At 43.2% G+C, this 13,275-nt stretch overlaps 1 protein-coding gene across 2 annotated transcripts in view; it reads right to left on the bottom strand.

Annotated features, from left to right (window-relative positions):
- Positions 1-291: 291 nt before the first annotated feature.
- Positions 292-13,275, bottom strand: part of LOC139580398 (ras-related protein Rab-40B-like) — a 32,487-nt gene continuing 19,503 nt past the window's right edge. For both annotated transcript variants that reach the window (XM_071409028.1, XM_071409027.1), the window contains exons 4-7: positions 4,990-5,050; positions 3,046-3,123; positions 2,301-2,523; positions 292-2,060 (exon numbers count right to left, since the gene is read on the bottom strand). In XM_071409028.1, the coding sequence (XP_071265129.1) occupies positions 1,759-2,060; positions 2,301-2,523; positions 3,046-3,123; positions 4,990-5,050 (664 nt within the window). In that variant the 3' untranslated portion in view covers positions 292-1,758. The remainder of the gene's footprint in view (positions 2,061-2,300; positions 2,524-3,045; positions 3,124-4,989; positions 5,051-13,275) is intronic.

Here is a 13,275-nt window from a genome sequence, read left to right as displayed (position 1 = left end):
TTTTCCTTATCACATTTCCCTGTTCTGTTATGAAACCTGTTCATGATGTCTCTCCTTTTTTGCAGAACCACACACACACAAACCTTTACCTAGTCCAACCACAAGTCCTCAATAAATATGTCAACATCTGTTTGCTCTCTGACCGCAGCATTGTATCCCTGGTGACGTCTATCCACCCAGTTAACTATCTTGGGTTCCTTAGCCTATTTTTCACCCCCCTTTACAGCGCTTTGAGCATGTGGAAAAACGCTATATGAATCCAATTAATTATTATCTGAGCAAAGAAGACAGTTCCTGTTTGTGAAATTTATTGTAGTGGTAATATTTACTGTACAAAACAGCTTGTTCATTCAGTGACGTCCTCACTACGTCTGCTGTGTCTTTGGTGTTGCCACTATCTATCTGAAATTATAAACTGGCTGGTTCCAGCCCTGAATGCTGATTGGCTCAAGGTTGTGGTTTATTTAAGCAATAATGCCCGAGGAGGTGTGGTATATGGCCAATACACCACGGCTAAGGGCAGTTCTTACGCACGACACAACGCGGAGTGTCGGTATACAGCCCTTATCAGTGGTATATTGGCCATGTGCCACAAACCCCAGAGGTGCCTTATCGCTATTATAAACTGCTTACCAACGTAATTAGAGCAGTAAAAATAAATGTTTTGTCATACCCGTGGTATAAGGTCTGATATACCACGGCTTTCAGCCAATCAGCATTCAGGGCTCGAACCACCCAGTTTATTATAGACCGTATACCACAAGTATGATAAAACATTTATTTTTACTGTTCTAATTACGTTGGTAAACAGTTTATAATAGCAGTAAGGCACCTTGGGGGTTTGTGATACATGGCCGGATCGCATCGTGCCTAAGAACAGCCCTTAGCCGTGGTATATTGGCCATATACCACACCCCCTCGGGCCTTATTGCTTAATAGCATCATCTGTGTCACTGTGAAACACCTACAAACCCAACATCAAACAAACAGTATCAAACAACATTGTCATAACTGTACATATCATACAAATTCATTGTACAAATGGTTTCTCCAAAGAATTGCCGACTTGAAGTTCCAGACGTCGGCAAAAATAGTATTTTACTGTAAAAAGTAACGGTGTGTAAAACCAGTAGCCAGATCTTTAAAAGGCTATGTCCAGCATTTTGTTTAAAAGGCAACGATATAGTATACCATTTATAATACCAGTCCACTAACGTTTCTTTCATTGTGAAATTAGACCACAGGTGTGAAACTCATTTGAATGCTTTGTGTCATTGGGTGAGGCAACAGAGCAAAAATAACCACAGATCATCCACAAAGTGTACACATAGTACTATATAGTTGAACAGTTCATATGTTGACATACTGTATTCATGGAAACATATTAAGCACTATACAGTCATATGGCTCAGACACGATGGGTTGTCAAAACTTCCTTTTGGGTCCAATGCTAGCGAACCGTAGTGTCAATCCACAGCCTCTGAGCATGGCAGGTTCCGTCCACATCTTCATTCCACTATGGAGCTCAGGTGGGACTCTTGTGGGTCTGGAAACCTATAACATCCAGTCCCTGTGACAACTTCCTGGTCTGTGGGGTTATGGGGGGCTGTGAGGGGTCACCCCTCATTGAACACACCCTTGAAGCTCATGTGGCTGGCTCTTGGTGAGCCTAGATGAGCTGCAGTAGTGAGCAACACCAATTTCCTGTTCCTGTGATGTCAACATTCTGTCCCAAAGACTTCCTATTCGGGCCGGTTGCTAGGAGATCTTGCAGCTGTTGCCGGTGCAGCTCTGTGCGGCCGCCGGGCTGAGCTGCTGAGGACGGATACATGTTTTATTTTTCAGCAGCTGGCCTCCGGTCCTCTTGGTGGCGATGTGGGTGGTGTTGGTGGCGGTAACAGAGTAGGAGCTTCCGTGCATCATGCGGGCATTGAGGCCGTTGGCCATGGAGAAAGACTTGAGGTGGGACTTGAGGGCCAGGGGGAGAGGAAGCTTGTCAACCAGGTGGACAGGGGTGCAAGACACGATGGAACGACAGCACAGGTCCTGGAGACTCAACACTAAGAAAGAGAGAGAAGGGGAGGGGAGAGAGAGAGAAGGGGAGAGAAAATATTTCATATTTCACAAATAGCAATAATACACCATGAGAGGGCACTGTTGGGTTAAAACAGAGACAGTGAGAGAGAGTGAGAGAGAGAGAGTGAGAGAGAGACAGTGTGAGAGAGAGAGAGAGAGAGACAGAGAGAGACAGAGAGAGACAGAGAAGTTGCTCTAGGCTCAGTGTTCACTGCCTCACTCACCTTTGTTGGGTCTCCAGAGTCTCTCCATACCGTGCCTCATCAGGACAATCCTGGCCAGCTCTGTGAAGGACTCTGTGATGTTGAAGTTGCACAGCGGGCTGACCTCGAAGAAGGTGACCCCTAACCTCTCAGCGTACAGCTGGGCCTGCTCCGTGGTCACCTGACGCTTGTAGGCCAGGTGTAACCGGTTACCCACCAGGATCTTGGGAACTCCTGGTGCATGCTGGGTAGACAGGAAGGGAAACAGAAAGTGGTGAGGTACAGATTCTGTTAGTATACCAGGTTGGATAAGAGTGTGTGTGTTGCATAGGGTTCCTCCCTGTATTCACTAAAATAATGTGGCAATACAAGGGGGGCATAAAGCTCTTCAAGAATCAAATCGTTGAGTATTCTACCATATGTGATTTTCATTGAAGTTGAATAATACTATTCACAAAACATGGACCATCTTGGAAGTCTAACTCTGTGTGGCTAGTTGATGAGTGTGGGTGAGTTGTTTTGGAGCAGAGGCGAGAGGCGTGGGATGGAGTTCTGAGAAGGTTTAGTCACGCTCACAAGCAGATATTGAGCAATGTGTCTTACATCATAGAGCAATAGAGCGATTCAGTGAGAGTGCCTCAAATAGCACCATGTTCCCTTTAAAGTGCACTACTTTTGACCAGAACCCTTTGGGGAATAGGGTGCCATTTTTGTACACAGCAGTGGTTTACCTACTCGGAGGGAGCGATTGATCGATGTCTCTTACCTCATCTATCTCCTTTATCCATCTGTCAATACCATCAAAGGACCATCGGTTGGTGATGTCATAGACCAAGATCACACCCTGAGAGAGAGAGATGGGGGAGGGGTATTGTGAAAATAGAGAGAGACATAAAACAAGAATGGAATCTAGAATGCACTCTAAAACACACTCTCTAAGGGGAGATGCACATTATAATATGTACTATTGTGTACAGTAGGCTACTTAAATTAAATTGAGGTCAGAGAAAATGAAGCATACTATTCCGTTAATGGGGGAAGAGTGTAAACTGTAAAAAGGGAAATGCACATTACAGTATAAATGCAATTAGCTAGAGTAGTCTGTCCAACTGCTATTAGGTTTTACTGTCACCGGTGGCACCAGCAACTAACACTGAGGATTCAAGCCAATTCTCCATCAGCATGCATTCTATAGAACTGTTAGAGGCCAGAGACGTGTGTGTGTGTGTGTGTGTGTGTGTGTCTTCTATTTGTTGTGACCTGACCGACCCGCCCGCCCGCACACACACACTTGAACTCTGATGACTATAGTTATGGTGTGTACACAGTGTTCAAGAAGCACATCCTTCTGCCTCGCTATGGCAGGGGGTGTCATTGTCACCATGGTAACAGCCAGTCTATGGTCGATAAATGGGCAGATTAGTAATAGTTAAAAAAAGAATAACTTTATTCACAAAGTAATTTTCATTCATCGCCTGGGAGGTGAGAATTCTCAGTAGCTGATCAGCAGTGGTTCAGGATTGGGTAAAGCCAGAGTGGTTCAGGATTGGGTAAAGCCAGAGTGGTTCAGGATTGGGTAAAGCCAGAGTGGTTCAGGATTGGGTAAAGCCAGAGTGGTTCAGGATTGGGTAAAGCCAGAGTGGTTCAGGATTGGGTAAAGCCAGAGTGGTTCAGGATTGGGTAAAGCCAGAATGGTTCAGGATTGGATAAAGCCAGAATGGTTCAGGATTGGGTAAAGCCAGAATGGTTCAGGATTGGGTAAAGCCAGAATGGTTCAGGATTGGGTAAAGCCAGAGTGGTTCAGGATTGGGTAAAGCCAGAATGGTTCAGTAGTAGCACATCGATGATGTGGTTGAACTAAATTGACTTCCTACATGGTAAAAGGACTGGATCCACTAACAATTTATCATTCGACTGTTGTTTTTGAACAGGCCCGTCCACAGTACCCTCCACCCTGTTTAGATAGGCCCACCCATTCTGAACCGTTTCCACAGGAAAGGATGCCAGGGTCAATAGTGAAGTTGCTGATATACAGATGGATTTGAAAACATGTACAAACAACTCCAATGTCTCTATTCTATAATATTAGCAGAGCCAGTAGGCTTGTACATGTATAGGCCTACAGCACCGTTTTTACAGGTAGTCTGTGGTGGTGATCCTAAAACATTTTCAAAACAGGCTGCTATGTTCTTTATGTTGGAATTCTCAAGCTATTTCTTTCCTCAGAGATTAAATGTGTCCTTTGAGTGAGGTTTTCACAAAACCAACGTTTTATGTTTTATACATGAGGGTTTACTGTGCAGTAAAGACATGTTTTATACATGAGGGTTTACTGTGCAGTAAAGACATGTTTTATACATGAGGGTTTACTGTGCAGTAAAGACATGTTTTATACATGAGGGTTTACTGTGCAGTAAAGACATGTTTTATACATGAGGGTTTACTGTGTAGTAAAGACATGTTTTATACATTAGGGTTTACTGTGCAGTAAAGACATGTTTTATACATTAGGGTTTACTGTGCAGTAAAGACATGTTTTATACATTAGGGTTTACTGTGCAGTGTTCAACAGCAGCAGCATTCCCCTGCTGTAAACACTATGCTATTTGTTTTCTGATTGTGTAGACTGGCCCATTAATCAAACAACGTACTGAAAAATGCTAAACACACTCTCTTTGGCAAAGGTGCACACTTAAACGCACACACACACCTGTGCTCCTCTGGAGTAGGAGCGGAAGATTGTGCAGAAGCGCCCCTGGCCAGATGTGTCCCTGAAACAACACACAAAGGTTAGAGGTCAAGGGTTAAAGGGTCAACAGGTCAAACACCTGTCAATCAAATCACACAGCATTCCACCCTTAATCTCACAACCTTATTCAGGGCAAGGCATCTGGGTCGTTACAAAAATTCTGTGCCTTTTGAAAAGTGTAACTTGGTAAAAAAAAAACTTTAAAAAAACATTTGATTTCAACAAATTGTAACATTCTGTCATTAAAAGCACATGTTCAACTTCATAAAAAAACAAGTGACTATGTTTGACCGTAGCAGGGTTGACGATTGCATTTTAAATCATCCATAAATCTCCTTGTGACCTGGGGAATGGAAGCTTGTGTGCAACAGGGAGTGGCAATCGAACGCATATTTCCCAAAAACATTTAATTACTAAAACATTGGTAACAGCGTTGACGTGTTGTGCTCGACCCGCTCATTTTCCCACCACAAAACACCAGAAAATGACCAAAAAGAGTAGAACCAGCTCTCTTGCTTTTACACTATGATTTACACTTTTACACTATGTTTCTTTAAAAAAATATAAAAAAGGAAGTAAAACCATATTACATTGAAAGTTCAGTTCACATAAGTGTTGACCTTAAAATGAGGCACACTGAATGAATCACATAAAATAAATCATAATCTTCAGAAATGACTTTGTCAAAGCAACAAAATAACTAATGCCTTTACAATGATGGTGAAACTTTGAGAAATGTTTGGATTAAGTGGGTCGAAATCTTCCTAGAAGTAACACAGGATTGACGGGGGGAATTTTGACATGATTTAATTCTCCATGTGGTCTACAATGCCTGTATAAAGCCTACACCCCCTTGACATGTTTTAAAATTTTGTTGCTTTACAAAGTGGGATTAAAATGTATTTAATTGTATTTTTTTTGTGTCAACGATCTACACAAAATCCTCTGTAAAGTCAAAGTGGAAGAAACATTGTGAATGTTTAGATGAATGAAAACTAAAACACTAAAATACCTTGATAAGTCTTCACCCCCCAGAGTCAATACATGCTAGAAACACCTTTGGCAGTGATTACAGCTGTGAGTCTTTCTGGGTAAGTCTCATAAGAGCTTTTGCCACCTGGATTGTGCCATATGTGCCCATTATTATTTTCAAAATTCTTCGTTAAGGTGTTGGGAATCATGGCTAGACAGCCATTTTCTATTCTTGTCATAGGTTTCCAAGCAGACTTAAGTCAAAACTGTAACTTGTGCATTCAGGAACATTCACTGTCTTCTGGGTAAGCAACTCCAGTGTAAATCTAGCTTTTTGTTATTGCCCTGCTGAAAGGTGAATTCCTCTTCCAATGTCTGGTGTAAAGCAGACTGAAGCAGATTTTCTTCTCGGATTTTGCCTGTGCTTAGCTCCATCCCGTTTCTTTTCATCCTGAAAAACTCCCCAGTCTTTGGCCGATGTCAAGCATACCCATACCATGATGCAGCCACCACCATGCTTGAAAATAAGGAAGCAGTCACTCATGTTCGCCCCAAACATAAGGCTTTGCAATTATGTCTAGACAGCAATAGAGGGAGCACTGGAGTAGGAAGCCACAGCATTTTGATGGATATATTTGAGTGGTTTAGGATTGGGTAAAGCCAGAGTGGTTCAGGATTGGGTAAAGCCAGAGTGGTTCAGGATTGGGTAAAGCAGTTTGTCCAGGAGGGACAAACTGCTGGATGGGCTGGGATACTGGCTCGCTAGGTTGACTGGTGGTAGATAATCCTTCGCCCGAGGGAGGTGATGCCCCTTGGGTAACGTTTAGACGCTGCAAAACGTGGAGGACTTCTTCCATAGCCGTTCCCAGTTGAGCCAGCTGGTCGTGGTGTTCGCGAAGTCGGTTTCCCCTGTTAGCGAAGTCGGTTTCCCCTGTTAGCGAAGTCGGTTTCCCCTGTTAGCGAAGTCGGTTTCCCCTGTTCGCGAAGTCGGTTTCCCCTGTTCGCGAAGTCGGTTTCCCCTGTTCGCGAAGTCGGTTTCCCCTGTTCGCGAAGTCGGTTTCCCCTGTTCGCGAAGTCGGTTTCCCCTGTTAGCGAAGTCGGTTTCCCCTGTTAGCGAAGTCGGTTTCCCCTGTTAGCGAAGTCGGTTTCCCCTGTTAGCGAAGTCGGTTTCCCCTGTTAGCGAAGTCGGTTTCCCCTGTTAGCGAAGTCGGTTTCCCCTGTTAGCGAAGTCGGTTTCCCCTGTTAGCGAAGTAGGTTTCCCTGTTAGTGAAGTAGGTTTCCCTGTTCGCTGACCATCTGAAAGAAATCTTGATCAACTGCTGCTTCCATAATACCGAGGTGTTCATCTGTAACATAGACGCTGGGAATCAGGAAGCAGGTGGAGAGTTTAATAGAATGTGAACAATACAAAAACAGGAGTAGTGTCGGGACATGGAAACAGAGTCAATAACGCCTGATGGGAAACAACAACAGAGAACTAATATATATGGGGAGTAATCAGGAAGGTGGTAGAGTCCAGGTGTAACTGATGAGGCGCAGGTGTGCGTAATGATGGGCAGCCAGGGCCGGTAGTTAGTAAACCGACAACGTCGAACACCGGAGGGGAGGAGCAGACGTTTCTGCTTATCATTTCAGACATTTTAACTGGCTATTTGTTTGTCAATTGCTTCTCTTTTGTCATTATATGTTGCCCTAGAAGACTAAATAAACCATTACTCACCAGAATAAGGTCATCAATTACAGAATGAACGCTTCAATCTAGTTGCCGTCGGTAAAGTTCTATCAGCTGTGAAAACGACCCAACATGTTTCTGATAAGATTTTAGTTCGGCATTGGATGCATATTTGATGTAGTTGAAATACTATCAGCTTTTATGATTCTGATAAAGACAGCACTTGTACAGACGGTATTTAACTGCACATTCACATTCTCTCAAGATGCTGAAAGAAAGAAATCATATTTCTCCACTCCTGTTCCCGAGTCAAAATGTACATTTGGGGTATAATTTTACTGCAAGAAATACTTATTCTGTAGGAGTTAATATTAAGACTATGTGAGAGGTTCTAGACCTACAGTCAGTGTCCTGATTTCAGTTTCCATGTAAACCATCTGAGCAGAAGGCAACAGTTCCCTTGATGTGCCATTGGCCTTTTTGAAGTCCCCTTATTGTGACTGACATTTGTATAGCGCCTCACCATCATCACATGACATGGGCACTGTTATCATCCTCTTTTACCACTTGACTAAATCTTTCCCAAACATTAGGCTACTGTTGTGGCCCTCCTCCTATAACATTAGGCTACTGTTGTGGCCCTCTTCCTATAACATTAGGCTACTGTTGTGGCCCTCTTCCTATAACATTAGGCTACTGTTGTGGCCCTCTTCCTATAACATTAGGCTACTGTTGTGGCCCTCTTCCTATAACATTAGGCTACTGTTGTGGCCCTCTTCCTATAACATTAGGCTACTGTTGTGGCCCTCCTCCTATAACATTAGGCTACTGTTGTGGCCCTCCTCCTATAACATTAGACTACTGTTGTGGCCCTCCTCCTATAACATTAGACTACTGTTGTGGCCATCCTCCTATAACATTAGACTACTGTTGTGGCCCTCCTCCTATAACATTAGACTACTGTTGTGGCCCTCCTCCTATAACATTAGACTACTGTTGTGGCCCTCCTCCTATAACATTAGACTACTGTTGTGGCCCTCCTCCTATAACATTAGGCTACTGTTGTGGCCCTCCTCCTATAACATTAGGCTACTGTTGTGGCCCTCCTCCTATAACATTAGGCTACTGTTGTGGCCCTCCTCCTATAACATTAGGCTACTGTTGTGGCCCTCCTCCTATAACATTAGGCTACTGTTGTGGCCCTCTTCCTATAACATTAGGCTACTGTTGTGGCCCTCTTCCTATAACATTAGGCTACTGTTGTGGCCCTCCTCCTATAACATTAGGCTACTGTTGTGGCCCTCCTCCTATAACATTAGGCTACTGTTGTGGCCCTCCTCCTATAACATTAGGCTACTGTTGTGGCCCTCCTCCTATAACATTAGGCTACTGTTGTGGCCCTCCTCCTATAACATTAGGCTACTGTTGTGGCCCTCCTCCTATAACATTAGGCTACTGTTGTGGCCCTCCTCCTATAACATTAGGCTACTGTTGTGGCCCTCCTCCTATAACATTAGACTACTGTTGTGGCCCTCTTCCTATAACATTAGGCTACTGTTGTGGCCCTCTTCCTATAACATTAGGCTACTGTTGTGGCCCTCTTCCTATAACATTAGGCTACTGTTGTGGCCCTCCTATAACATTAGACTACTGTTGTGGCCCTCCTTCTATAACATTAGACTACTGTTGTGGCCCTCCTTCTATAACATTAGACTACTGTTGTGGCCCTCCTTCTATAACATTAGACTACTGTTGTGGCCCTCCTTCTATAACATTAGACTACTGTTGTGGCCCTCCTTCTATAACATTAGACTACTGTTGTGGCCCTCCTATAACATAACATCCTGCAGCTCAGTTCAGAAGAACAACTTTGTGTCTGGGTAGTTTAATACATCATCCACAGCATCATTATTAACTTGACCATGCTTAAATAGGTATTCAATATCGGATTTGTTATTGTTACCCATCTACCAATCACTGCCTTTCTTTATGAGGCTTTCGCAAAGTTCCCTGGTCTTTGTAGTGGTATCTGTTCTTGAAATTCAATAGTTGACTGAGGGACCCTACAGATGTTGTGTGCATGGGGGATCGAGGAAGGAGTAGTCATTCAAAAATCATGTCAACTACTATTATTTCAAACAGAGTGAGTCCATGTAACTTATTATGTCATTTTGTTGAGCCAAATTTGACTTTTGAACTAATTTAGGAGTGTCTAAAGAAAGAGGGTGAATATTTATGCAACGACTATATTTTAGTTATTTAATTGTTATTCATTTGTAAAACCTTTTTTCACTTTGACATTAGAGTATTTTGTATAAATCCATTTGAATTCGTAACGCAACAAAATGTGAAACATTTAACGGGTTGTAGACTTTCAACGGGATGTTGGCCCTGTATATTAAAGTACTCTTCATTTAACAAAATCTATATTTGTGCACAATTTCTATTTAAAATATATATTTTTTAAAAACACTCTTTTCATTGAAACGACCCATCTATTGCTGTTGGCCAACAACCAACCAATCACTTGTCAGACCATCACCGATGATTATCTATGTTTAGCAACACTAATCACTTCTCAAATGTATAGTATATTTGTCTGTGAAATTCAGACAATTTATACATTCCACATAATTGGTCTTACAAAGACAGGATTAACGACACTGGTATTTTAAACCTGCATTTAAAATAATTAAATCTGGGAGGGTAGTGAGAGAGCAGAGCGAGAGCAATAACATGTTTCCAGATTGCATTCTCCAGACCTGGATGCCAGAGCAGTGTTTAGGTTGGCACACGCACACACTTTGGCCTTAGGCCTAGACTTCTGACTATTAGATTTGAAATCCAGCTGTGTTTTTAATTCGATGAGAGAGTGCATCGTCACGCGCATATAAGACACTAAATTGTTGTTTCTTGATATGATTTAATATAATGACACTACAAACCATCTGGTACATAAAAATCTCATCCACCAGCCAGCTCTTTTTCTTCTGAGATTGAGCCTGGGGATGAGATTAGTTACACAACAGCCTACTATGGAGGGAGAAGATGTTTTATAGGGGAAAGAAATACAAATAAAGGATAATAACCTTTCACCGTTTAGATACTCATATTCTCCTTCTTCTCACAAGCTGCAGCTTTGCAATCAGCTTATTGTGGTTATCCCTAGGGTTAGGCTTAGTGGTTATCCCTAGGGTTAGGCTTAGTGGTTATCCCTAGGGATAGGGTTATTGTGGTTATCCATAGGGATAGGGTTATTGTGGTTATCCCTAGGGATAGGGCTATTGGTTATCCCTAGGGTTAGGGCTATTGAGGTTATCCCTAGGGTTAGGGCTATTGGTTATCCCTAGGGTTAGGGCTATTGTGGTTATCCCTAGGATTAGGGTTATTGTGGTTAAAATCAAATCAAATTGGTCACGTACACATGGTTAGCAGATGTTATTGCGGGTGTAGCGAAAGGCTTGTGCCTCTAGTTCCGACAGTGCAGCAATATCGAACATGTAATCTAACAATTCCACAACTACCTAATACACACAAATCTAAGTAAAGGAATAAGAATATATAAATATATGGATGAGCAATGACCGAGCGGCATAGGCAAGATGCAATAGATGGTATAAAATACAGTATATACATATGAGATGAGTAATGCAAGATATATAAACATGATTAAAGTGACTAGTGATCTATTTATTAAAGTGGCCAATGATTTCAAGTCTGTATGTAGGCAGCAGCCTCTCTGTGTTAGTGATGGCTGTTTAAAGTCTGATGGCCTTGTGACCCTAGGGATAACTACAATAACCCTATCCCGCTCCTGCCCGCACGTCCAGCATCACTACTCTGGACGGTTCTGACTTAGAATATGTGGACAACTACAAATACCTAGGTGTCTGGTTAGACTGTTAACTCTCCTTCCAGACTCACATTAAGCATCTCCAATCCAAAATTAAATCTTGAATCGGCTTCCTATTTCGTAACAAAGCATCGTTCACTCATGCTGCCAAACATACCCTCGTAAAACTGACCATCCTACCGATCCTCGACTTCGGCGATGTCATTTACAAAATAGCTTCCAACACTCTACTCAACAAATTGGATGCAGTCTATCACAGTGCCATCCATTTTGTCACCAAAGCCCCATATACTACCCACCACTGCGACCTGTACGCTCTCGTTTGCTGGCCCTCGCTTCATACTCGTCGCCAAACACACTGGCCCCAGGTCATCTACAAGTCTCTGCTAGGTAAAGCCCCGCCTTATCTCAGCTCACTGGTCACCATAGCAGCACCCACTCGTAGCACGCGCTCCAGCAGGTATATCTCACTTGTCTCCCCCAAAGCCAATTCCTCTTTTGACCGCCTTCCCTTCCAGTTCTCCCAGCGTCGTTCAGGTTTGGCCGGTGTAGGCCGTCATTGTAAATAGGAATTTGTTCTTAACCGACTTGCCTAGCTAAATAAAAATTGGGTGCTGTAGGTGTCCTGGAGGGAAAGTAGTTTCCCCCCGGTGATGCCTTGTGTAGACCGCACCACCCTCTGGAGAGACCTGCGGTTGTGGGTGGTGCAATTGCTGTACCAGGCGGTGATACAGCTCGACAGAAACTTAAAACTTTCCACCTTCGCCACTGCTGTCCCGTCGATGTGGTTCGGGGGGTGCTCCCTCTGCTGTTTCCTGAAGTCCACAATCATCTCCTTTGTTGACATTGAGTGAGAGGTTATTTTTCCTGACACCACACTCCGAGAGTCCTCACCTCCTCCCTGTAGTCTCGTCGTTGTTGGTAATCAGGCCTACTACTGTTGGGTCGTCTGCTAACTAGGGTTAGGTTTATAGTGGTTATCCCTAGGGTTAGGTTTATAGTGGTTATCCCTAGGGATGGGTTTATAGTGGTTATCCCTAGGGTTAGGTTTATAGTGGTTATCCCTAGGGTTAGGTTTATAGTGGTTATCCCTAGGGTTGGGTTTATAGTGGTTATCCCTAGGGTTGGGTTTATAGTGGTTATCCCTAGGGTTAGGTTTAGTGGTTATCCCTAGGGTTGGGTTTATAGTGGTTATCCCTAGGGTTAGGTTTAGTGGTTATCCCTAGGGTTGGGTTTATAGTGGTTATCCCTAGGGTTGGGTTTATAGTGGTTATCCCTAGGGTTGGGTTTATAGTGGTTATCCCTAGGGTTGGGTTTATAGTGGTTATCCCTAGGGTTGGGTTTATAGTGGTTATCCCTAGGGTTAGGTTTATAGTGGTTATCCCTAGGGTTGGGTTTATAGTGGTTATCCCTAGGGTTGGGTTTATAGTGGTTATCCCTAGGGTTGGGTTTATAGTGGTTATCCCTAGGGTTGGGTTTATAGTGGTTATCCCTAGGGTTGGGTTTATAGTGGTTATCCCTAGGGTTGGGTTTATAGTGGTTATCCCTAGGGTTGGGTTTATAGTGGTTATCCCTAGGGTTGGGTTTATAGTGGTTATCCCTAGGGTTGGGTTTATAGTGGTTATCCCTAGGGTTGGGTTTATAGTGGTTATCCCTAGGGTTGGGTTTATAGTGGTTATCCCTAGGGTTGGGTTTATAGTGGTTATCCCTAGGGTTAGGTTTAGTGGTTATCCCTAGGGTTGGGTTTATA

Source organism: Salvelinus alpinus, chromosome 7 (genome assembly GCF_045679555.1).
Source record: "Salvelinus alpinus chromosome 7, SLU_Salpinus.1, whole genome shotgun sequence".
Classification (NCBI taxonomy): domain Eukaryota; kingdom Metazoa; phylum Chordata; class Actinopteri; order Salmoniformes; family Salmonidae; genus Salvelinus; species Salvelinus alpinus.
This window is presented reverse-complemented; position numbering and strand designations above follow the sequence as displayed.